General features: G+C 35.7%; 1 protein-coding gene across 1 annotated transcript in view; it reads left to right on the top strand.

The window, feature by feature from the left end:
- The window catches only part of SHCBP1 (SHC binding and spindle associated 1), a 40,458-nt gene extending 15,020 nt beyond the window's left edge, over window positions 1–25,438 (top strand). The window contains exons 9-13 of the mRNA XM_082437713.1: window positions 3,163–3,294; window positions 3,968–4,086; window positions 18,717–18,803; window positions 19,171–19,312; window positions 20,868–25,438. Coding sequence (XP_082293839.1) covers window positions 3,163–3,294; window positions 3,968–4,086; window positions 18,717–18,803; window positions 19,171–19,312; window positions 20,868–21,193 — 806 coding nt within the window. The 3' untranslated portion in view covers window positions 21,194–25,438. The remainder of the gene's footprint in view (window positions 1–3,162; window positions 3,295–3,967; window positions 4,087–18,716; window positions 18,804–19,170; window positions 19,313–20,867) is intronic.
- Window positions 25,439–26,398: the final 960 nt, after the last annotated feature.

Here is a 26,398-nt window from a genome sequence, read left to right as displayed (position 1 = left end):
TCCTGCTGTTCACTAGTACACCACCTCATCCCCTTTTTTGTTTTATGTGTGTAATTTTTGTTCTTTTTCCTCTCCAAAATTTGATATATAATAGATGTGTGTTTATAAATAACACGTCTGCAGGATAAAGCACTGCAATAAAAACACTATTTTTTTGGCATAGTGCAAACAGCATTGCTATTACAGATTGTATGGTGGATAAGCATTCTTCCTAGATTGGTGAGGAAATTATAATGTAATTGCCAACATGTCATAAATAACCATATAGAATTCTGATAGTTAAGTGTAAGAATGACTGTAAATTTGTGAACAGAGGGCCTTTCTGAGAATTTGGGGAATCAGGTGATATCTCTAGTGTGAATATATGGAGTACTTGTTCACGAGTAAGATTAAAGCTTATCTGATAGCTTATCTAATCTATAGCTGAGACTTACAACAAGAGATATATATTGAGTACCTGCTATTTGCAGGGTATTAACAGTACTTATAATAGGATTTTTCTTTCTGTCTTTTTTTAATTTTTTTTTATTTATTTATTTATTTATTTATTTTTGGCTGTGTTGGGTCTTCGTTTCTGTGAGGGCTTTCTCTAGTTGCGGCAAGCGGGGGCCACTCTTCATCGCCGTGCGCGGGCCTCTCACTATCGTGGCCTCTCTTGTTGCGGAGCACAGGCTCCAGACGCGCAGGCTCAGTAGTTGTGGCTCACGGACCTAGTTGCTCCGTGGCATGTGGGATCTTCCCAGACCAGGGCTTGAACCCGTGTCCCCTGCATTAGCAGGCAGATTCTCAACCACTGCACCACCAGGGAAGCCCTGATTTTTCTTTCTTGTTTAGAAAATCCATTCAGTTAGGCGAGGGCTTTGTGTTTTAAACTGCTAAGATTACATAACTTGTTTATGTAATAACTTGTTTATATAATGTAATACGGCCATTCTTTTTATATTTTTAATTTTTCACATGATAGAAAGCCATAGCTATTATAAAAATGTGCAAAGTACAGGTAGACACATAAAAAGAATCAGGGAAGGACTTCCCTGGTGGTGCAGTGGTTAAGAATCCACTTGCCAATGCAGGGGAAATGGGTTCGATCCCTGGTCTGGGAAGATCCCACATGTCATGGAGCAACTAAGCCCATGCACCACAATTACTGAACCTGCGCTCTAGGGCCTGCGAGCCACAACTACTGAGCCCGTGTGCCGCAACTACTGAAGCCCACGCACCTAGAGCCCGTGCTCTGCAACAAGAGAGGCCACTGCAGTGAGAAGCCCGTGCACCACAACGAAGAGTCGACCCCGCTCGCCGCAACTAGAGAAAGCCCATGTGCAGCAACGAAGACCCAATGCAGCCAAAAATAAATATATAAATAAATAAATTAAAAAAAAAAAAGAATCGGGAGAGAAATTTACTCACAATCTAATCATCCAGAATCCACCACTGGTAGCATTCCCGTGTGTGGAGTCCTCTTGCATTCTCTAGAGTCCCCAGAGGCTTGTCTGTGCTCTTCAAGTGTAGAAAACTTTAGTGACTTTGCCTGTTTAATGTTGTCACTGCTTTCATTTACTCAAGCAAAGACTCAACTTTAGACAGTGAGAGTTATTTCTTAAAGCTTTGTCTATGTGATTCTGTTTTATGATAAAAGTCAGGCAAAGTTTTCTAGTTTTCTGATACTGCAGTTTTTCATAAGCCCGTTCAGAGGTCTGGCCTGTATTATTAGTTTGATTAAGATTTGTAGAGAACAATGTTTTTTATTGATTAACAAGGTAGACCTATTTTTCCAATAGCTAAAATTGTTCTAAGTCAGTTTGTCAGATTTTAAGTCAATCTGTTTAAGAGAATATAAAATTTTGAAAATCTTGAGAAATGCCTAGGCTTTTTCAAACCTAATTACGATAGAATAATAGAATCTTAGAGTTGGGAAATAAAAAACTTGTAGGGCTAAACGCTTTAAAGCCCTCTGACCCAGCTGTGAGTACTTAAGATGATTACTATTTTTTTAAACTTATTTATTTATTATTATTTTTTAACATCTTTATTGGAGTATAATCGCTCTACAATGGTGTGTTAGTTTCTGCTTTATAACAAAGTGAATCAGCTATACGTAAACATATATCCCCATATCTCCTCCCTCTTGCATCTCCCTCCCACCATCCCTAACCCACCCCCTAGGTGGTCACAAAGCACAGAGCTGATCTCCCTGTGCTATGCAGCTGCTTCCCACTAGCTATCGATTTTACATTTGGTAGTGTATATATGTCCATGCCGCTCTCTCACTTGGTCCCAGCTTAGCCTTCCCCCTCCCCACGTCCTCAAGTCCATTCTCCATGTCTGCGTCTTTATTCCTGTCCTGCCCCTGGGTTCTTCAGAAGCTTTTTTTTTTTTTTTTTTTAGATTCCATATATATGTGTTAGCTTACAGTATTTGTTTTTCTCTTTCTGACTTACTTCACTCTGTTTGACAGACTCTAGGTTCATCCACCTCACTACAAATAACTCAATTTCGTTTCTTTTTATGGCTGAGTAATATTCCACTGTATATATGTGCCACATCTTCTATATCCATTCATCTGTCGATGGACACTTAGGTTGCTTCCATGTCCTGGCTATTGTAAATAGTGCTGCAATGAACATTGTGGTACATGACTCTTTTTGAACTATGGTTTTCTCAGGGTATATGCCCAGTAGTGGGATTGCTGGGTCATATGGTAGTTCTATTTTTAGTTTTTTAAGGAACTTCCATACTGTTCTCCATAGTGGCTGTATCAATTTACATTCCCACCAGCAGTGCAAGAGGGTTCCCTTTTCTCCACACCCTCTCCAGCATTTATTGTTTGTAGATTTTTTGATGATGGCCATTCTGTTACTATTTTTTTTAATAGCAGTTTTGTAAGTGACTTTAGTGCTGAAACTGGTATGAGATGGTTGATAGGGGGTAGTCTTCCTGATATGCAGGCAAATTGAGGAGTTGTTATTATTAAAAATTGTATACCTTGGTAAAAATTAAGTAAGATATGTGGAGAGATAATTAAATTTTATTTAAATGTAACTGGGTTAACTGGTCTCAGATATCATTTGGAGTCATTTGAAATAGAGGAATCTATCATATAAATTTTGTGTTTAGACATTTCCCCTCACCTATCTTAAATGTTCTTGCTCTCTTCCTTAGGATATGGTCTAACAGATGAAATTGTGATAGAAAAGAGAGGCAAAGGAGACACTTTTGTGGATTGTACGGGTGCGGATATTAAAATCTCAAGCATAAAATTTGTTCAGCATGGTGCCGTGGAAGGAATCTTAAGTAAATATCTGAATATTTCATTTATTATTTGTTCCAGACTTTGTAGGAAAACGGTACTTTCCCTGGAAGATAGAATTTAATAAAATACCACTCGAGTAATATGCAAGGCTGATTAATTATTTGTGTACATAGCTTGACAACTGAGAAAGCTTACTCTAAAGTGAAAAATAGTTCAATGTATTTTTGAAAATTTGTTAGTTTAATATTTGTTTCTGTGTGATCATTTTTTTTCTTTTAATACATTCCAGTATTGTGGTCTGTGTTCTTTGTATTTGATTTAGCCCTGGACTCAAACCAACTATCTTCACATTGTGATAGTATTTATTTCCTGGGATTTGTATCCCTTATTTTGAATTGGGCCTCCTTTTCTTCTCTCTTCTAAGATAGTCATGAAAGTTACTTTCTGATATTTTTTTTGTAATGAGAAGTGCTTTTTAACTTGATTTTGCATTTCTGAGGGCAAGTCATTCTTTTTTAAGAATGCTGCTTTTAGATTTTATCAATAGAAAATAACTCAAAATAGTCATTGTTTTATAAATTATGAATTCATAATTCCAGTAACAGAGTTTAAATGAGAAATATTTAGACTATCTAATATCAGCTCTAGGCCATTTCTAATATTGGAAAAGACACATTACTTCTTAAAGTATTTGATTGCATGTTTTCATCATAGTTATTCACCGTGGCAAGACTACATTGGAAAACTGTGTATTGCAGTGTGAAACTACAGGAGTCACTGTACGAACATCAGCAGAATTTTTAATGAAGAACTCAGATTTATATGGTGCCAAGGTATGATAATCTCTTATGGGAAGTAGTTTAGGTTTAAGTTCTAAATAAGTAAATAAAATGTCCTGGGACAAGATGTAAATGCATACTCCTGTTCTCTTTCTTCAAAGAAGTTCAGATACTTCCATGTACTAAGTCAACCAGACTCAATTGTATAAGGTTCTTCTTATTTAGCATTTTCAAAACAGAGATTAGGAAGAAAATAATAAATCTCACAGTTTCTCTGTCATACCTTTAAAAGAGGTTAGACCCTTTAAGTTGTAACTTTGTAAATGATGTAGCAACTGAGGCTGGGTTGATTTTTTTAAATTAAATTTTAATTTTGAGATTGTAGATTCACATTCTGTTGTAAGAAGTAATACAGAGGTAGTCTGTATGTGTATCCTTTACCAGTTTCCTCTAATTGTAACATCTTCCAAAACTATAGTACAGTATCACAACCAGGATAAGATTGATTCAGTCAAGTTGAATATTTCTATCACTACAAGAATCCTCCATGTTGCCCTTTAAAGCCATATCTAGGTGCCTCTCCTTTTGACCTTCTCATTAATCACGGGCAAACGCTAATCTGTTCTCCATTTCTGTTATTTCATCATTTCAAGAATGTTATATAAATAGAATCATACAATATACAACCTTTTGGAATTGGCTTTTTTTCACTCAGCACAGTTCTCTGGAGTAGTATTCCGTGTATGGTTGTTCCACAGTTTAACTGTTCACTTGTTGAAGGACATCTGGGTTGTTTCCAGTTTTTGGCTTTTGTAAATAAAGCTGCTATAAACATTGGTGTACAGGTTTTTGTGCAAACATCGTTTTCATTTCTCTGGGGTAAATGCCTAGGAGTGCAGTTGCAGAGCATGTGGTTAGTTGCATGCTTACTTTCTTTAAGAAACTGCCAAACTCTTCCAGAGTAGTTGCACCAGTTTACGTTCCCACTAGCAATGTTTGAGTGATCCAGTTTCTCCATATCCTAAGCAGCACTTGGTATTTTCACTACGTTTTAATTTTAGCCATTCTGGTAGGTGTGTGGTTTTAATTTGCATTTCCCTAGTGGTTAATGATGTTGAACATTTTTCATATGTTTATTTGCAATCCTTATCTTCAGTGAAACGTGTATTATGACTTTTGTCCTTTTTTTTCTTTTTTATGGAGATGGACACTCTTTTTAAAATGTATTTATTTAATTTATTTATTTATTGGCTGTATTAGGTCTTCGTTTCTGTGCGAGGGCTTTCTCTAGTTGCGGCAAGCGGGGACCACTCTTCATCGCGGTGTGCGGGCCTCGCTATCGCGGCCTCTCTTGTTGCGGAGCACAGGCTCCAGATGCGCAGGCTCAGTAGTTGTGGCTCACGGGCCTAGTTGCTCCGTGGCATGTGGGATCTTCCCAGACCAGGGCTCAAACCTGTGTCCCCTGCATTGGCAGGCAGATTCTCAACCACTGCGCCACCAGGGAAGCCCTGTCCATTTTCTAATTGGATTGCTTGTTCTTTTTTACTGTAGAGTTTTAAGAGTTCTTTATAAATTCTAGATATGAATCCCCAATTGGGTATGTCATTTACAGATATCTTATGCTAGCTTGTAGCTTGTTTTTTCATCATTTTCACATGGGCTTTTACAGAGCAAAGTTTTAAAATTTGATGAAGCCCAATTTATCAATTTTTACTTTTATGTGTAAGAACTCTTTGTCTAGCCCTAGGGTGCAAAAATTTTCTCCTTTTTTTTTTTTTTCAATTTTACAGTTTTCATTTTATATTTAAGGTCATGAACCATTTCTGAGTTAATTTTGGTATAAGGTGAGTTTTAGGTCAAAGTTCATTTATTTGCTTATGGATGTCCAGTGGTGACTGCACCATTTCTTGAAAAGTCTATCCTTAAATAAATTGGTTTTGTATTTTTATCAAAAATAATTTGAGTATGTTTTTGTGGGCCAATTTCTGGGTTTTCTGGTAGAATAATTCCTCCCACTCTCACCTGTCTTTTTTTTTTTAATTGTTTCAGCTATTCTAGTTCCTTTGCCTTTCAATATAAATTCTAGAAATATCTTGTTTGTATCTACAAAAAGTCTTGCTAAGATTTTAATAGGACTTTCAATAAACCTATATATCAATTTGGGGAGAATGGACATGTTTTTTTTACGTTGAGTCTTCCAATCTGTGAACATGATATGTCTCTCCATTTATTTAGATCTTTGATTTCTTTCATCAGCATTGTGTAGTTACAACACCAGTCTTGTATGTGTTTTTATAGATTTGTACCTAAACATTTCATTGTAAGTGATATTGTATTTTTAATTTATTGTGCTTATTGCTAGTATATTGAGATACAATTGATTTTTGTATGTTTGTTTATATCCTGTGACCTTGCTGAACCTTCTTATTAGTTCTAGGAGTGTTTTCATAGATTTCATGGGATTTTTCTATGTAGACAGTCATGTCATCTACAAATAGAGACAATTTATTTCTTGCTTTCCAGTCTGCCTTTGGTTTCCTTTTCTTGCCTTATGGCACTGACAAGAACTTCCAGCATTACGTTGAATAAGAGTGGTGAGAGTAGATATCCTTACCTTGGTCTTGATATTGGGGGACTGTATTCAGTATTGTACTGTTAAGTATAAGGTGTTTTTTGCTTTTTTTTTTTTTTTTTTAAATTTTTATTTATTTATTTATTTATGGCTGTGTTGGGTCTTCGTTTCTGTGCAAGGGCTTTCTCTAGTTGTGGCAAGCGGGGGCCACTCTTCATTGCGGTGTGCGGGCCTCTCGCTATCGCGGTCTCTCTTGTTGCGGAGCACAGGCTCCAGACGCGCAGGCTCAGTAGTTGTGGCTCATGGGCCCAGTTGCTCCGCAGCATGTGGGATCTTCCGAGACCAGGGCTCAAACCCATGTCCCCTGCATTGGCAGGCAGATTCTCAACCACTGCGCCACCAGGGAAGCCCAAATGTTTTTGTTTTTTTGTTTTTTTAAATTAATTATTATTTATTTATTTATGGCTGTGTTGGGTCTTCGTTTCTGTGCGAGGGCTTTCTCTAGTTGCGGCGAGCGGGGGCCACTCTTCATCGCGGTGCGCGGGCCTCTCACTATCGCGGCCTCTCTTGTTGCGGAGCACAGGCTCCAGACACGCAGTCTCAGTAGTTGTGGCGCACGGGCTTAGTGCTTTTTTAAGAATTAAAAAAAATCCTTTTTCAGCTTTATTGAGGTGTAATTGACAGAAATTTTATATATTTAAGGTGTCCAATGTGATGGTTTCATATAAATATACATTATGAAATGATTGTCACAGTCAAGCATTCATTACTTCACATCATTACCTTTTTTTTAATTCCCCATCCGCTCTTCCCTTTGGCAACCACCTGTTTGTTCTCTGCATATATGACTTTGTTTCTGTTTTGTTTGTTTGTTTGTTTTGTTTTTTAGATTCCACATATAAGTGAAATCACACACTATTTGTCTTTCTCTGTCTAACTTATTTCACTTCGCATAATACTGTCTAGGTCCATCTTAGTCATCGCAAATGGCAAGATTTCGTTCTTTTTTATGGCTGAGTAATATTCCATTTGTGTGTGTGCATGTGTGTGTGTGTGTGTGTGACACTACATCTTCTTTATCCATTCATCTGTTGTTAGGCACTTAGGTTGCTTCCATATCTTGGCTATTGTAAATAATGCTGCAACGAACATACATCTTTTTGAGGTATGTATATTTTTTTGAATCAGTGTTTTCGTATTCTCATATAAATACCCAGGTGTAGAATTGCTGGATTGTATGGTAGGTCTGTTTTTAATTTATAGAGGACTCTCCTTACTGTTTTCCATAGAGGCTGCACCAATTTACATTCCTATCGACAGTGTACTACGATTTCCTTTTCTCCACATCCTTGCAACACTTACTGCTTATTGTCTTTTTGATAATAGCCATTCTAACAGGTGTGAGGTGATATCTCATTGTGATTTTGATTTGCATTTCCCTGATGATTAGTTATCAGGGCACCTTTTCATGTGCATGTTGACCATCTCTATGTCTTCTTTGGTAAAATGTCTATTAGGATCCATTTTTTAATTTGGTTGTTTTGTTTTGTTTTTATGTTGAGCTGTATGAGTTCTTTGTATATTTTGGATATTAACCCCTTATCTGATATATTGTTAGCAAATATCTTCTCCCATTCAGTAGGCAGCCTTTTTGTTTTCTTGATAATTTCCTTTGCTATGCAAAAGCTTTTTAGTTTGATGTAGTCCCATTTCTTTATTTTTGCTTCTGTTTCCCTTGCCTAAGGAGACATATCTAAAAAATATTGCTCAGACCAATGTAAAAGAGGGCACTGGCATTGTTTTCTTCCAGAAGTAGTCTAGTTTGATTCTTTTGTGTGTAGCTGTCCAGTTTTCCCAACACCATCTGTTAAAGAGGCTGTCTTTTCTCCATTGTATATTCTTGCCTCTTTTTATTGTAGATTAATTGTCAAGATGGTGGGGTTCATTTATGGTCTCTCTATTTGTACCATTGATCTATGTGTCTGTTGTGCCAGTACCATACTGTTTTGATTACTGTAGCTTTGTAGTATAGTTTGAGGTCAGGGAGCATGATACCTCTTGTTTTGTTGTTCTTTCTCAAGATTGTTTTGGCTATTTGGGGTCCTTTGTTTTTCCATACAAATTTTAGAATTATTCTAGTTCTGTGGAAAATGCCATTGGTATTTTTGATAGGAATTGCTTTGAATCTGTAGAGTGCCTTGAGTAGTATGATCATTTTAACAGTATTCTTCCAATCCATGAGCACAGTATATCTTTCCATCTGTTTGTGTCATCTTCAATTTCTTTTATCAGTTTTTTAAGTTTTCTAAGTATAGGTCTTTTCTTTTTTTTTTTTTTTTTTGGCTGCACCATGCATCATGCAGGATCTTAGTTCCCTGACCAGGGATTGAATCCATGCCCCCTGCAGTGGAAGCACGGAGTCTTGACCACTGGACCACCAGGGAAGTCCCATAAATATAGGTCTTTTACCTCCTTAGTTAGATTTATTCCTAGGTATTCTTTTTGATGTGATTGTAAATGGGATAGTTTTCTTAATTTCTCTTTCTGATAGTTATTATTGTATGGAAATGTAACAGATTTCTGTATGTTAATTTTGTATCCTGCAATTTTACCAAATTCATTGATGAGTTCTAATAGTTTTTCGGTGGCATCTTTAGGATTTTCTATGGATAGTATCATGTCATCTGAAAACAGTGATGGTTTTACTTCTTTTCCAATTTGGATTTCTTTTATTTCTTTTCTGATTGCTGGGGCTAAGACTTTCAATACTACAATGAATAAAAATGGCAAGAGTGGGCATCCTTGTCATGTTTTCCTGATCTTAGAGAAAACGCTTTCAGCTTTTCACCACTGAGTATGGTGTTAGCTGTGGGCTTGCCATTTATGTCATTCATTATATTAAGATATATTCCACCAATGGACACTTTGTTGAGAGTTTTTGTCATAAATGGATATTGAATTTTGTCCAAAATTTTCTCTACATCAACTGAGATGATCAAATGATTTTTTATTGTTTTATTTGTTAATGTGTTGTATCACATTGATTAATTTGTGGATATTGAACCATCCTTGTATCCCTGAGATTAATCCCACTTAATCATGGTGTATGATCCTTTTAATGTATCATTGGATTCTGTTTGCTAATATTTTGTTGAGGATTTTTGCATCTATGACTGTCAAGAATATTGGCCTGTAATTTTTTTTGTTTGTTTTTTTGTGGTATCTTTTTCTGATTCTGATATCAAGGTGATGCTGGTCTCATAGAATGAGTTTCTGAGTGTGCCTCTTCAATTTTTTGGGATAGTTTAGGAAGGATAGGTGTTAACTGTTCTTTAAATGTTTGGGAGAATTCACCTGTGAAGCTGTCTGGTCCTGGACTTTTGTATGTTGGGAGCTCTTTTATTACTGATTCAATTTCATTACTGGTAATTGATCTATTCATATTTTCTATTTATTCCTGTTTTGGTCTTGGGAGATTGTACATTTCTAGGGATTTATCCATTTCTTCTAGGTTAGAGGATAGGTAGGTGCATAAGATAGGTAGGTCTATCTTATTGCCATATAATTGTTCCTTATAGTCTTATGTGGTCCTTTGTATTTCTGTGGTGTCAGTTGTAACTTGTCCTCTTTCATTTCTGATTTTATTTGGGCTTTCTTTTTTCTTTGTGAGTCTGGCTAAAGGTTCGTCAATTTTGTTTATCTTTTCAATGAACTAGCTCTTAATTTCATTGATCTTTTCTATTGCTTTTTAGTCTCTATTTCATTTATTTGTGCTCTGATCTTTATTATTTATTTCCTTGTCCTACCTTTGAATTTTGTTTGTTCTTTTTCTAGTTCCTTTAGGTTTAACGTTATTGTTTATTTGAGATTTTTTCTTGTTTTTTGAGGTAGGTTTGTATCACTATAGACTTCCCTCTTGGAATTGTTTTTGCTGTATCCCATAGATTTTGGATCATTGTGTTTCTATTTTCATCTGTCTCCAGGTATTTTTTTATTTCTTTGATTTCTTCAGTGATTCATTGTTTGTTTAGTAGCATATTGTTTAGCCTCTACATGTTTGTATGTTTTGCATTTTTTTTCTTGTAGTTGATTTCTAGTCTCATACCATTGTGATCAGAAAAGATGCTTGATAGGATTTCAGTCTTCTAAATTTTTGAGATTTGTTTTGTGGCCTGTAGAATTGTCCATGTGCAGTTGAAAAGAATGTGTTTTCTGCTGCTTTTGGATGGAACGTTCTCTATGTATCTATTACGTCCATCTGACCAGTGTTTCCTTATTGATTTTCTGTCTGGATGATGTATCCATTGATGGAGTGTTAAGTACCCTACTATTATTGTGTTACTGTCAATTTCTTACTTTATATTCTCCAAATGTGTCAGTGCATACATATTTTCAATTGAAATATCTCCTTGTTGGATCTATCCCTTTATCTTTATATAATGTCCTTTGTTGTCTCTTGTTACAGTTTTTGTTTTAAAGTCTATTTTGTCTGATATAAGTATTGCTATCCCAGCTTTCTTTTCATTTACATTTGCATGGAGTACCTTTTTTCATTCCCTCACTTTCAGTCTGTGTGTCTTTAGATCTGAACTGAGTTTCTTATAGGCAGTATATATACGGGTCTTGTTTTTGTATCCATTCAACCACTCTATGTCTTTTAATTGGAATGTTTAGTCCATTTACATTTAAAGTAGTTATTGATAGATATGTACTTATTGTCATTTTGTTAGTTGTTTGGGGGTTGTTTTTGCAGTTCTTTATTGTTCCTTTTCTTTTGTTCTCTTCCCTTGTGATTTGATGACTGTCTTTAGCGTTATGTTTGGATTCCTTTCTCTTTTTTGTGTGTGTATCTATTATAGATTTTTGATTTGTGGTTACCATGAGATTTACGTATAGCAATCTTTATGTATATGTGATTATTTTAAGTTGCTGATCTCCGAATTTCAAACACATTTTAACAACCTTGCAGTTTTACTCCCCTCTCCCTACAGTTACTGTTTTTTTGACATCATATTTTACATCTTTTTGTTTTGTATATCCCTTAACTACTTATTGCAGATATAGATGATTTTACTACTTTTTTCTTTTAATCTTCCTACTAGCTTTGTACATGGTTGATTTACTACCTTTACTGTATAATTAATTGCCTTTATCAGTGAGCTTTTTCCTTTCATAATTTTCATGTTTCTAGTTGTGGCCTTTTCTTTTTTGCTTAGAGAATTCCCTTTGACATTTCTTGCAAAGCTGGCTTGGTGGTGCTGAATGCTTTTAGCTTTTGCTGTCTATAAAACTTTTGATCTCTCCATCAAATCTGAATGAAAGCCTTGCTGGATAAAGTATTCTTTTTTTTTTTTTTCCAACATATTGTATAAGTCATTTTATGTGAAATGTCCAGGACAGCCACATCTATATGGATAGAAAGTAGAGTAGTGATTGCCTAGGGCTGGGAGTAAGGTGGGGAAGAGGGGATTGGGGTAATAACTGAAGGATACAGGGTCTCTTTCTAAGGTGATGAAAATGTTTTAACATTGAGTGTGGTAATGGTTGCACAACTCTGTGAATATACTAAAAACCATTGAATGGTACATTAAACTTAAGTGGGTGAATTGCATGGTATGTGAGTTGTATCTCAGTAAGAAGGGAATGATGTAGCCAAGATGGTGGGAAACATCCTTTGGGCTCCAGCTTTCTCCTTGACCCTCTCTAACCTCACTGTCCCTACAGGGTGTCTTCCTTCCCACCACGTTCCAGTCCAGGAGTGTCTTGATCTGTCCCTGGCCATCCCTGTTGGGTTTCTCTTCTTTTGGGTGAACCATGAAGTATGCTGGCCTTTCATTAGCTGGTGTCTGATATCAGGATTTCTTCTTTTTTGATTATTGATGTATAGTTGATATATGATATCTTTTTAGTTTCAGCTCTACAGCAAAATGATTCAGTTTTATATCTGTATATTTTTTCAGATTATTTTGCATGGGTGGAGTATTCTTGAGTTTAGGTTTTTCCCTTTTATCCCTTTAATATATTGTACCCTTTGGCTTTCAGAGTTTCTGCTGAAAAGTCAGCTGATAGCCTTATGGGAGTTCCCTTGTACATAACTTGATGCTTTTCCCTTGCTGTTTTTAATATTCTCTTTATCTTTAACTTTTGCCATTTTAATTATAATGTGTCTTGATATGGTCCCTCTTTGGTTTGATCCTATTTGGGACTCTCTCTGCTTCCTGGACCTGGATTTCTGTTTCCCAGGTTAGGGAAGTTTTCAGCTTTTATGTCTTCAAGTATGTTCTCTACCCCTTTCTCTCTGTGTTCTCCTTCTGGGATTCTTATAATGTGAATGTTGTCCCACAGGCCACTTAAACTGTCCTTATTTCTTTTTATTCTTTTTCTGTGTTCAGCTTCAGTGATTTCTACCTCTCTGTCTTCCATCTAGCTGATTTGTTCCTCTGTATCATTTAATCTACTATTGATTTCTTCTAGTGTATTTTTCATTTTAGTTATTGTATTTCGTCTCTGTTTGGTTCTTCTTTATATTTTCTAAGTCTTTGTTACACTTCTCTTTATATTCATCCAGGTTTCTCCAGAGTTCTTTGATCATCTTTTGAGCATTACCTTGAACTCTTTATCAGGTGGATTGTCTATCTCCACTTCACTTAGTTCTTGTGGGGTTTTTATCTTGTTCCTTCTATTGGAACATGTTCCTCTGTCACCTCATTTTGCCTAATTCCTGTTTTTGGGTTGCCTACCCTGGGGGTGTAGGTCTTGACTGTACTGGGTCTCTGCTGCAGTTCCTTCTTTATAACTATAATTGTGGGAAATATTTTCTGCTAGTCATCAGGTTGTTCTCATTGATAGTCACTCTGGTAAATAGTTTAATTTTGGTGTGCCTGTTGGGGGAGGTTCTCAGGGTCTTCCTACTTCACCATATTTGCCACCAGTATAAGGTTAACTGTAGGTTTTTTGTAAATATTCTTTTTCAAATTAAGGAAGTTCTCCTTTATTTCTGTTTTCTGAGAATTTTTATAATAAATTTGTTTTGGCTTTTGTCAAATGCTTTTTTCCTGCATCAATTTTTGGTGGATTACAAGTGATTGATTTTCAAATTTTGAACCATCTTTGCATCCCTGGAATAAGCCTCACTTGGTCATAGTATATAATTCTTTATATATTGCTGAATTGTATTTGCTAATATTTTCTTCAGAATTTATATGTCTATATCCATGAGAGATATTGGCCTGAAGTTTTCCTTATTTGTATTGTTTTTGTCTGGTTTTGTTATCAGAGTAATGCTAGCTTCATGAAATGAATTTGGAAGTATTCCCTCTTCTGTTTTCTGGAAGTGATTGTACAGAATTGGTGTTAATTCTTCTTTAAGCGTTTGGTAGATTTCTCCAGTGAAATCATCTGGGCATGGAGATTTCTTTTTTGGGAGTTTAAAAATTATGGATTAAATTTCCTTAATAATTACAGGGCTATTCAATGACTTATTTCATGCTGGGTGAATTAATGGATGCACTCATAGGGTATAGAGCCCCTGTGACCAGGACCCAGTCGGTGGTGAAGGGCTTTCCTATTTGACAGCGATGGCAGCAGGCTGCTGGCACACCTGTTACATGCACCATGTTGCATGCAGGGGTGTTGCTTGTACACCCTGCCCCCCATCCTTTTAGGCCTCACACCAGCCTGGGGATTCAGGTGGACCATTTCTTCTTCTAAGTTGTCAAATGTATAGAGTTGTTTGTGGTGTTCCCTGATTCTTTAGATGTTTGCAGGGCCTGTGGTAATATCCTCTGTTTCATTCTTGATATTAATAGTTTGTGTAGTCTCTCTCTCTTTTTTTCCTTTTTTCTTTGTGAATCTTGCTGGAGGTTTGTCAATTTCATTGAATTTTTTTCAAAGTGCCAACTCTGTTTCATTGATTTTCACTATTCTGTTTTCAATTTTATTTATTTTTGCTCTTGTCTTTATTATTTCCTTCCTTCTGTTTACACTGGGTTTATTTTGCTCTTTTTCTAGGTTCTTTGGGTGAGAGCTTAGATTGTTGATTTGAGACTTTTCTCTTTTCGGATGTATGCTTTTAATGCTATAAGTTTCCCTCTTGGCACTGATTTAGCAAATTTTGATAGGTTGTATTTTCATTTTTGACCCATGCAGTATTTAGAAGTGTGCTATTTTGTTTCCAAGTATTTGGAGTTTTACTGTTATCTTTTGTTGTTGATTTCTAGTTTGATTCCATTGTGGTCAGAAAACACACTGCATGACTTCAATTTTTAAAATTTTGTTGAGGTTTGTTTTGATGGCCCAGGATATGGTCTGTCTTGGTATATGTTCCATAGGCCTTTGAAAGGAAATGTGTATTTTGCTGTTATTGAGTATAAATGTCAACTAGATCGGGTTGGTTGATAATGTTTTTGAGTTCTTCTGTATTCTTTCTGATTTTCTGTCTAGTTGTTTCAATTTTTGAGAGATGGATTGTTAAAGTCTCTTACTATAATTGAGGATTTGTCTTTCTCCTTTCAGTCCTATTAGTTTTTGCTACACATATTTTGTAGTTCTGTTATTTGGTGCATACCCAGTTAGGATTGCTTTTTTTTTTTTTTTTTTTTGTGAACCAACCTATTTATCATTATATAATGTTACTGTCTATCTTTGGTAATTTTTTTTGCTTTGAATTCTACTTTATCTGATATTAATAGAGCCACACCTGCTTTCCTTTGATTAAAATTTGCATGGTATATCTTTTTTTTTTTTCAAGATATTTTTGATGTGGATCGTTTTTTAAGTCTTTATTGAATTTTTTACAATATTGCTTCTATTTTATGTTTTGGTTTTTTGGCTGTGAAGCATGTGGGATCTTAGCTCCCTGACCAGGGATCGAACCCGCACCCCCTGCATTGGAAGGTGAAGTCTTACCCACTGGACCAGCAGGAAAGTCCCTGCATGGTATATCTTTTTCCATACTTTTATTTTCATCCTGTCTTTATTGTTCTGTTTGAAGTGAATTGTAGACAACATATAGTTGGATCTTATTTTTTAATCCACTTTGCCAGTCTTTGTCATTTAATTGGTGTATTTAGACCACTTACATTTAGTGTAATTATTGATGTTAAGTCTTTATTCTGCCATTTTATTTTTTGTTTTCTATTCTGTTTTTCATTTTAATATTTTTGCCATCCTGTGGGTTACCTGAACATTTTTTAGAATTCCATTTGTTTTTGAGTATATCTCTTTGTATGGTTTTTTAAGTGGTTGCTCTAGGTATTGCATTATATGTACATAACTTACCACAGTTTACTGATGTTATTTCACCAGTTTGAGTGAAGTTTAGAAACTTTAGCTCCCTTAATGTCTCTTTACCATCCCCTGTCTGTAATATAATTATCTTCAATATTTCCTTTTCAAACTTCTAGATACATTAGACCACATTAGACAGTGTTATGTTTAATTATGATGTATCTTGAAATGGATTTCTTTGAGCTTATCCCATTTGGGGTTTTCTCAGCTTCTTGAATCTGTAGGCTTAATGTCTCTTGCCAAATTTGGGAATTTTTAGCTATTTCTTCTTTGAATTTTTTTTAGCTTCACCCTTCCTCTCTTCTAGGAATCTGATGACACAAATTTTGGATCTTTTGTTATTGTCCCATAGGTCCCTGAGGTTCTGGTCACTTTTCTTTTTCAGACTGTTTTCTCTCTGTTGTTCAGACTAGGTAATTTTTCTTGTTCTGTCTTCCGTTTCACTGATTCTTTCCTCTGTTCTGACCTTTCTGCTGTTGTGCCCATCCACTGAGCTTTTTATTTCAGTTACGGTATTTCTCAGTTCTGAAATTTCCATTTGGTTCTTTTATCTCTTTGATGAGACTTTCTATTTTGTTGTTCAGCCTGCTATTGATATTTTTCATTTAAGTATATTCATAATTGCTCATTAAAGCAATTGGCTGCTTTAAAATCCTTGTTAGCTAATTCCATCATCTCTGACATCTTGGTTTTGGTTTTTACTGATTATCTTATTAAGTTTGACATCTTCTTGGCACTTGGTATGAGAAGTGATTTTCCACTGAAACCTGGATGTTTTATATTATACTATGAGAATCTGCATCTTCTGTTTTAGCTGAGTTTCTCTTACCCTTGTTACTGCCAGGTGGAGGTAGAAGTCCAAGTTCCCCATTTGGCTTCCATTGACATCCAAGTTGAGTAGGGAAGCTCCTTCTTACTGCTGGGTGGGGGTGAGAATTCCAGCTTCTTACATGTCTCCACTGATGCTCTGGCACATCTCAGTGGTCTTGTTACCACTGGCAGTGGTGAAAGTCTTAGACCCTCCACTGGGCCTGCTCTGACACCACTCCAGTAGGAAAGGGGTGTGGCACCTTGTTATTATCAGTTGGGGATACAAGCGCAGGTCCCATATGTAGTCTCCACAAGTGGGAGGGCCTTGTTACTAGCTGGTGGGGATGAAAATCCTTGGCCTTAACTGAAAATCCCAGTGTGGGTGTTGGGGTGCCTAGTCATAGCCTCAAGAGGGTGGAAGTCTAGGCTCCCCTTGGCACTTGCCAGCATGGGTGAGGGTTGGCCAGTTTTTTCCCTATCGTGTTTGGATAGAATAGAGCTGTTATTGTTTCACAGTTTTCTGTCCTTCTAGGCTTGCCTGGTCCTTTGGCTAAAGAGAGCAGGCTTTTAGGGAGGCATTTCTGGTCTGTTCGACACTTAGGGATTGCCAGCTTCTTTAGCTTCATGTCTGGGAATATAAGGCAAAAAGAATACCCAGGAAATGCACCAGTGTGTTGGTGTCATTCCTCAGGTGTTGAGGTGTCTAGCTGGTCTGCCTTTTCAATCATCTTATGTTTGTTTTATATATGATGTCCATGGTTTTTACTTGTACCATCATCTTAGAAGTGGCAGCCTCTTCAGTTTCTTTTTAGTTACTGAATATCTGTTCAGCTTCATAGCATATTTTGAACATGATTGTCCCATTTACTAAGTGGCTGTGGCTTAAGTTATTCTTCTCTTTAAGTTTTACATGATTCCTGATAATTTGATATTTAATTTTAACTATTTCATTGTGTATGTATTTTTAACGTTATTGCCCCTAAATCTTATTTTGTATATAGCTATAAACTGAAAATCTTAGCTGAAGGCCTATTTCCCAGATCTTTTGACCTCTCTACAGAGAGTTAGGTTTGTGTGTAGTGACCATCCCACTACATATATGTTTTAGTAATCCCTAAAGGGGAAAGTAATAATAAATGTTTTCTCATGGCACACTCCCATTCCTAGGAAAACAACTCAACATACATGCAATAGATGTGTCATAAATGGTTAATAGCAACTCTTCTTCATCTAGGATATTGTGTATGACATTATTCCAAAAATGAATTTTTAAATAATCATAGAGGTTTGAGCTGAACCATTTTTACTTACTAAAGTGCCTAGCATAGCATCAGGAAATCATTCCTATTATTGTTACTTTTTTTGTTGGTACCATGTGGTACCAAGGGACAATGTGAGAGCATTGGGCCATGCACGAATTGTTCTAGTTACTCTGTAGGTATAAACAGGACACTTGAATTGGTTACTAACTTAACATGTGTGTAGTAGTGGGGACCATTAATTATTTTAATTCCTGGAAGTGATTTTCAGGTTAGGTTGGGATATTTTTAAACTGGTCTGCTTTTAAAAATATAGGGCCGTATTTCTATCTACAACTTAACAATATTTTACTAGATTTGAACACTGTTCTCCAACTAACTGAGTATTTCTGAGAGAATGGTCATTTTTAATAAGTGTATCTTTCAACATAATTGTTAACTGTTTTTTGGCAGAATCAGAAAACTGATTTGTCCCAGGTGAAAGAGAGTGAAATAGTAATGAAACTCTTAGCCATTGTTTTGTGTGTGTGTGTGTGTGTGTGTGTGTGTGTGTGTGTGTGGTATTTGAAAGTAATAAATGATAGACAACTTGCTGGAAATGAAGCAAATGGAAATGTTGATTAGAAATACCTAATAAAACTTTCTATAAAATACTTTATATTTGCACTGCATTAAAGTCTAAGAAGTGACAAACCTTCTTTTATAGTCTTGCCTATTTTAAACTGATTGTCATTACCTTAAAATGTAACTTGTAGGGTGCAGGTATAGAAATATATCCTGGGAGTAAGTGCACCCTGAGTGACAATGGGATCCATCACTGCAAGGAAGGGATCCTCATTAAGGTGAGCACCTGCTGAGATACCCTCTTTCCAAAGGGTAGAATGGTTTTACCTAAGAAATAATTATGTTTTATTAAATTCCCATGTTGTTCCTGTTGTTTTCTGGTTTTGAAAAGCATAAACGGTATGTAAATTTTAATAATATCAATAGTTGGTGGTTGGAAGTCTCTTGTGAGAATACTTTGTTATCTATAGATCTGCAGAAATGACAAAGGAATGCTGTGTCACTCAGAGCTCAGATTGTGCTACCACGTACTAATAAGCGTAACTTTCTATTTTATTTTTAGAATAGCCTGAAAAAAGTGAGATTTTTAAAGCAGGCAGTGTTGAATGTGACAGTTCCTTAAAATATTTGTTTTCAATGTCACAGGACTTCTTAGATGAACATTATGACATTCCCAAAATATCCATGGTGAGTAATGTCATACATAATAATGAAGGTTATGGTGTTGTCTTGGTGAAACCTACAATTTTCTCTGACCTGCAAGAAAATGCCCAAGATGAAACTGAAGGTATGGTATATTTAGTAATTTTCAAAATAAAAACCAGACCTAATTTATTGTATTTCAGCATTAAACTCTGATTAAAGATCTTAATCTTCTCCTCTTTAAAAAAGATAACTAGCATATGCTTAGGCATGGAGATAGAGAAGCTTGATAAAGCTATAACATTATGGAATCTTGGAGTGAAAGAAACTTTCAAGGTCAACTAGTCAACTGGTCAAAGCCTTGATGTGTGGTTTCTGTGGTCCTGCAGTAACCTTCTTACCATGCTTGGCTTTCTATAAATTTATAGAATAAGGATGGGCATATGATAGCAATGGTGGCTCCTGCTGGCATTTGTTAAGGATGGAGGCAGAAAAATGAACGTGCTAGGTTGAAGGCTGCATTTGACTGGAGGGGATCATGGAGTTCACCTCTAGTTTTTATTTGTAAAATTAAATACCTCCCTGTCAGCTGTCTTTCTTGGCAGCAAAGCTGATCTAACACAGTGGGAAGTTCATGAATTTCAAGCCATGACCCAGATTACTATGAAATCTCAGTCATGGAGAAGGATTGTGCATTGGCATAGGTGAGGAAAGTTTCAAGGATGATGAGTAGTCCTTGTCATCCTTCAGGATCCATTCCAGCTATCTGGTAGTTCTTTTTCTCCTCACAGTTCTGTAGGTCAGAAGTTAAGGTGAGCTTGGCTGGGTTATCTGCTTAGGGTCTCACAGAGTGAAAGAGGTATCAGCTGGGTGGGGCCCTTATCTGAAAGCTCTGGGGCGAGAATCTGCTTCCAAGTTCCTTTATGTTGTTGGCAGAATCAATTTCCTTGAGGTCATAAGACAGAGGTCTCTACTTTTTTTGCTGGCTGTTGGCTGAGGATTGCTCTCAGCTCGTAGGGACCACTCTTGGGTCCTTGCCCCATAACCCCCTCCATTTCAGCAACAGAAGACCTCCCTCAAAGCAAACCTCTCATGCTTCAAATCTTTTTCATGCTTTGAATCTCTTTATGCTTTTCTCTTCTTCATCCAGCCAGGGAAAACATTGCTATTAAAGGGTTCATATGATTAGGTTACGTATACCTGAGTTATCAACTGATTAGTAACCTTAATTACATCTGCAAGGTCCTTTTGCCATTTAACAGTTATGAAAATAACACCAAGTGGCAGATGACCCTGCATCATGGGGCCATCTAGAATTCTGCCATCACAGGCAGTCACTTATAAAGCTGCTAGATTGGGAGTTCCTTTAGGGAAAATAGCAGTTTTATTTATCTTTGCATCTAGCTTCTAATACAGTGCTTAGTAAATATCCAGGAGAGGTCTGTTGAGTAAATGAGATCTAGGATAAAAAGAGAAAATTCAAAATTGGTAATCTTGTATTAGAGTCAGGAGACCTTGAAGACTAAGACACCTGCTTGTTGAGATACTTATGGCAGAGAGTTTGTGAAGTCCAGTCAGATGACAGCTGGAATCCTTAACAGAAAAAACTTGAAAGCTCTGACAGACTGTAGAAATACATGTTTTAGTTGGGTTAGTTTGTATATTTAACTCTATTTGTTATAATTTGTTTGTTTCTTCAGAAAATAAAGCACTTAAAGTTCAGACAAGTGGAGAAGCAGATGTAGCTGAAAGAGTGGATCTAGAAGAGCTGATTGAATGTGCAACTGGTAAAATGGAGCTTTATGCGAGAGCTGACCTTTCTGAGCAAGTCGAAGGCAATTGTGAAATTGTAAATGAACTAGTTGCTGCCTCCACACAAAAAGGCCAGTTGAAGAAGAAAAGGTTGAGCGAACTGGGGATCACACTTGCTGATGACAACTTAATGTCACAGGAGATGTTTGTTTCAATTGTGGGGAACCAGTTCAAGTGGAATGGGAAAGGGAGTTTCGGCACATTTCTCTTCTGACCACTGTGATGTAAATAGCAAAATATTGGATTTTGCACATGCTGCCCCCAAGAATCACTGCTGCTATCATTACTTTGCTTCATGTCTATATTTTGTATCTGATATATTCGATTGGGTTTGAGTGAAACGTAGATTTATTTCTGTCTGCAGGTGTTGCACATAAAACACTCTCTTTATAAAGAAGGTCATAAAAACATAAAATAGAAAGTATTTGGAGATGTCTTATCTAGAAAGTCTTGCTCTTTCAAACACATAGTTCTCATATTAAGTCTATTAATAACTTTCTAGTATAAATACACTTTAGCACTTCAAAGAGGAGGAACGAAGGCAGGGAATGCAAGATGAGCGCACAAAAACGCAATAGGCATCAATGTGCAGTATTCTTATAGTTGTCTTTTTAATCCCAATTATAGTGAGTCTGATATCCATGCTTTATTTGCATAATACTTGTCTTAAAAGCTTTTATGATTGGGAGGTTATCTCCCTTTTCAGGCTTATTATTGAGAATCTTAGTGGGAATGCCTTTTTATGTTGAACTATGTAATCATCAAAACAGTAATAGCATAGCAGGTTTGAAACAGAAATGAAACATGTTATTCAGAGCCAATGCATATATAGAGCATTTTCACTGTTGCTGAATATGAATGATTAAAAAGAAGGTGCTTTTCTTTCACCAACAGTATTCTGATCAAATTTCTTACATAGTCAAAATGATTACCTATACAACCTGTATCAGCTCTGTGTTCTTGATATCATATTGTAAAATACAGCTTTTAAAAGTATTTATATTTTTAAAAAGTGTATGTGACATTAAAATTCCTACTGATTAAAATTATAATGATGAAGTAATAAATTGAATCTTGGTATATTTTTCCAGTTGCATTAGGGGCCATAGTGCCTGTGTAACATGTGTGATCCTTTGAAATACATACAATATTTTGGTATCTTTTTAGTGTTTCAGAGAGAGTATTAAAATTTTTCCTCAGTGAAGTCGTTCCTTAAATTTGAATAAATTATAATTTTATTTTTCAGATGCTACTAAATGTGGAAGGATTTATGTTAGATTTTTTTGTTTGACCATTGAAAGACATTTTTCTTTTACTCTTGAAATCCTGTTGCAAAAGTAATGCTAATTAATTCTGCATCAACTTGAGCCAAATACTTATTTAAAAACCATTTATTCAACTTAAAAAAATCAAATTGGTTTTCCAATTAAATTTCCTTTCTATCTTAGAGTTTAGACTTTGTATATTTTCTTGTAACTTGCTGGGGTGTCAAGAGAATGACAAGTAACTAGGTAAGTTACTTGTTCCTTATTATAGGATGATGGTTTTTCACATTTCATTTCTATCTTAGTTTAAATCTAATCTTACATTAATTTTTATTCAAATTATAAACTATTAGTGAATAGGCCTAGTGTATTCTTATTTAAGTCACGTAGAGTACTTTTGCTTATTGGGGAGAGTTGAGCATCTCAGATGACTTAGTCCAGGGAGTATAGAGAGAGCCCTGGAGGGATGTGGATTTGACAGTTGAGGTGAAAACACTGACATGGAAAAAGTATTTACTTGAGTTTTAAGTATTAACGTATAGTCAAATCTGCTCTTCTGGGTCTTGTGACTTGTTTACATAGGGCTTGTCTATTACAAGATTATAAAAATATTTTATATTATCTTCTAGTACAAGTAGGCTTGTTTAAATTCACATTTCTAATCCATCTGTAATTTGGTTTTATGTGTGATATGGTGTAGATCTCTTTTTCTCTAAATGCTTATCAAGTTCTCTTGATATTGTCTATTGATTAGTTCATTTTTTCCCCACTTAATTGGAGTCATGCAGAATTCCCGTGTTTGCCTACAGTTGACCCTCTGGCTTAAAAACTTCTGTCTGATAATCTCCAGCTAAATGTATATTCTGTTACTAGGATCCAGCTCACTAGCACTCAATCACATTTGACTAGAAAAAATGTTTTCTAGCCATCCTGCATTGTAGCAAGTTGTTTTTCCTCCTAGTGACTTGAGGAAAATGTAGCCTCACTTCCATTCCATTCTTATTTTTCAAAACCTTCTTGGCTATTGAGCTGCTCTTTTTTTTTTTTGTTAGCATTTATCAGCTTTTTTGATATAATAAAAAATCATCAATTTTAAGTCTACAATTCTGAGTCTTGACAAATATATATAGTTGTGTAACTACTACCATAAACAATATTGAAAATTTCTGTCATCTTTAAAAGGTCTCATTTTTCTTTGCAGTCAATCCCCCCTCCCCAGCCTTGGACCCTGGCAACCTCTGATCTGCTTTCAGTCACCATAGTTTTGCCTTTTCTAGAATTACATATAAAAAGAATGATGACTCATTATATAGTCTTTTGTGTCCATCTTCTTAAGCTTAGTATAATGCTCTTAAAATACATCTATGTTGTTTCCTGTGTCAGTAGTTTGTTTGTTTTTATTGCTGAGTAGTTTTCCATTGTGTGGATATTGAGTGTTGTGTATTCATTCACCTGTTGATGGGCCACATGGGTTGTTTGTAGTATTTGATTATTATGAATAAAGTTGCTAAGAATATTTGGGTAAAGGTTTTTGTCTGAACATATTGTTTTTATTTCTCTGGTGGTAAATACCTGTGAGTGGGATTGCTGAGCTCTATAGTAAGTGCACATTTTACTTTATTAGAAAGTTCCAAATTGTTTTCCAAAGCGGCTATCCCATTTTGCTTTCCTACCAGCAGTGTATGAGAATTCTAGTTGCTCTATATCCTTGCTGACACTTGATATTGTCATTCTTTTAAATTTTAAGTATTCTAATGGATGTGCAGTGATAGCTCACTGTGTTTTTAATTTGCATTTCCCGTATGATTAATGATGTTTAGCATCTTTTCATGTGCTTATTTGCCATTTCTATATCTTTGGTGAAGTGTCTATTCAAATCTTTAGCCTATTTTAGTCCCCCCAAATCAGGTTGTTGTATTGAGTTGTAAGGTTTGTGTGTATTTTTTTTTTAATTCTGGGTGCGAGTTTTTAATCAAATATATGTTTTGCAAATATTTCCTTTCTGCCTGTGGCTTGGGTTTTAATTTCTTAACAGTACCATTTAAGCAGCAGAAGTTAAATTTTGATCAAGTCCAATTTATCAATTTTTTTTTTATGGTTTGTGCTTTTGATGTCTTATCTGAAAATCTTGTTTTCTCTTTTCCTACCTTCTTTTGGATTGAGGGTTTTAATTTTTTTTTAATGGATCCATTTTACCTCTACCCTTGGCTTATTATATATACATATATATATAGAATATATATTATATATATTATATATTTTATAGTTTTGCTTCAGGGCAGTAGTTCTCAACCAGAAGCAAGTTTGGCCCCCTACCCCCATCCCAAAAGGACATTTGCCAAAGTCTGGAGACATTTTTGGTTGTCACAACTGTGAGTGAGGTGCTAATGGTATTTATTAGGTAGAGACCAGGGTTGCCACTAAACATCTTACAATGCACAGGACTACCCTCACATCATGGAATGACATTTTGGGCAAAAATGTCAATTGTGCCAAGATTGGCTCCTGCTCCAGGTCAGGGCTTGGCAACTTTTTCTGTAAAGAATCAGAGAGTAAATATTTTATGCTTTCTATGACATACATGGTCTCATATTTCCTTCTACCCACCCTGTTCCAAAATGTAAAAAACATTCCTAGCTTCTGAACTGTACAAAAATAAGTAGCAAGATGGATTTGGCCTATGGCCTGAATTTGCTGACCCCTGCTCTAGAGTTTACAATAGACACAAACTACCTTCAAATATTTTATCACTTTATATGTAAGGTCCATTTTCCCTTCTATCCTTTGTGCTATTGTTGTCAAACATGTTACTCTTACATATGTTATAAGCCCCTCAATATTTTGCATCATTTTTGCCTTAAACTATTAGCCTTCAGAAGGATTTTAAAATGGATCTTTTATATTTATTAACGTATGGACCATTTCTGGTACTCTTCATTCTTCATTGTATAGATCCAAATTTCTATTTGGTATCATATTCCACCTGAATAACTTTCTTTATCATTTCTTTTGGTATAGGTCTGCTGACAATGAATTCTTCTATATTTCGTTAGTCTGAAAATGCCTTTATTTTGTCTTCAATTTTGAAAGATGACTTTTTGCTGCTTAGAGTATTCTAAATTGACGGTGTATCTCAGTATTTAAAGATGTTGTTCCACTGTCATTTTGCTTACATAGTTTCTGGCAAGCAGACTGTTTTTAAGATTTTATCTCTGGTTATCAGCAATTTCATTATCCTGTATATTTGTGTGGATTTCTTTGTTTATTCTGCATGGAGTTCATTGTACTTCTTCATTGTGTGAGTTTATTTTTTCAGATGATTTTTCTGTTCTACTCTCTCTCATCTCTCTTTCCTTAACTCTAATTACATGCATGTTACTCTGGGTTTTTTTCTGTTCCTAAGGTCACTGATGCATTATTCATTTTTCAGGTTTTTTTAATGTGTTTCACTTTGGATAGTTTCTATTGCTATGTCTTCAAGTTTACTAAAATTTTCTTCCACACAGTTTAAACTGCTGTTAATCTCACCCAATGAATTGTTCATTTCAGATATTACATTTTTTAAATCCCAAGATGGTTTTTTGGGGGGACTCTTTATAACATCTTTCCTTTCTCTCATCAACATGATTGTATTTACTTCTACTGCCTTGATCATATAGGACATATTTGTAATACCTATTGTAGTATCCTTATTTGATAGCTTTATCATCTCTGTTGCTTCTGTGTCTGTTTCTATTGATTGATTTTTCTCTTGGTTGTGGGACATATTTTCCTGTTTCTTTGCTGGCTGCTTATTTCTGATTGGATGCTAGTCATCATGAATTTTATGTTATTGCTGTAACAATATTATTTAGTCCTTTAAAGTGTTGGCTTTTTTTTTTTTTCTTGGAATGCAGTTACTTGGAATCAGTTGAATACACCTCCCTTCCCCTTTCTAGAAATCTATCTGGTGCCCCATGTATTATGAGGTCTTTTCACTCTGGCTGGTAGGAGTGAAGTTTTTCCTGCTCATTCTTTTCTGGTGACCCTTTCCCCAGCCTTGCGTAGTTTCTTCTCACACATATGCAGGTTGGTACTCAACCAGTACTCAAGGAGACCCACTGCAGGTTTCTGAAGCTCTCTTTCTGTGCATCTCCCTTCTCTAGTACTCTGCC

The sequence above is a fragment of the Balaenoptera physalus genome (assembly GCF_965194825.1).
Source record: "Balaenoptera physalus genome assembly, chromosome: 19".
Classification (NCBI taxonomy): Eukaryota; Metazoa; Chordata; class Mammalia; order Artiodactyla; family Balaenopteridae; genus Balaenoptera; species Balaenoptera physalus.
The sequence above is the reverse complement of the archived record's forward strand: the minus strand, read 5'-3'. Positions and strand labels throughout refer to the sequence as shown.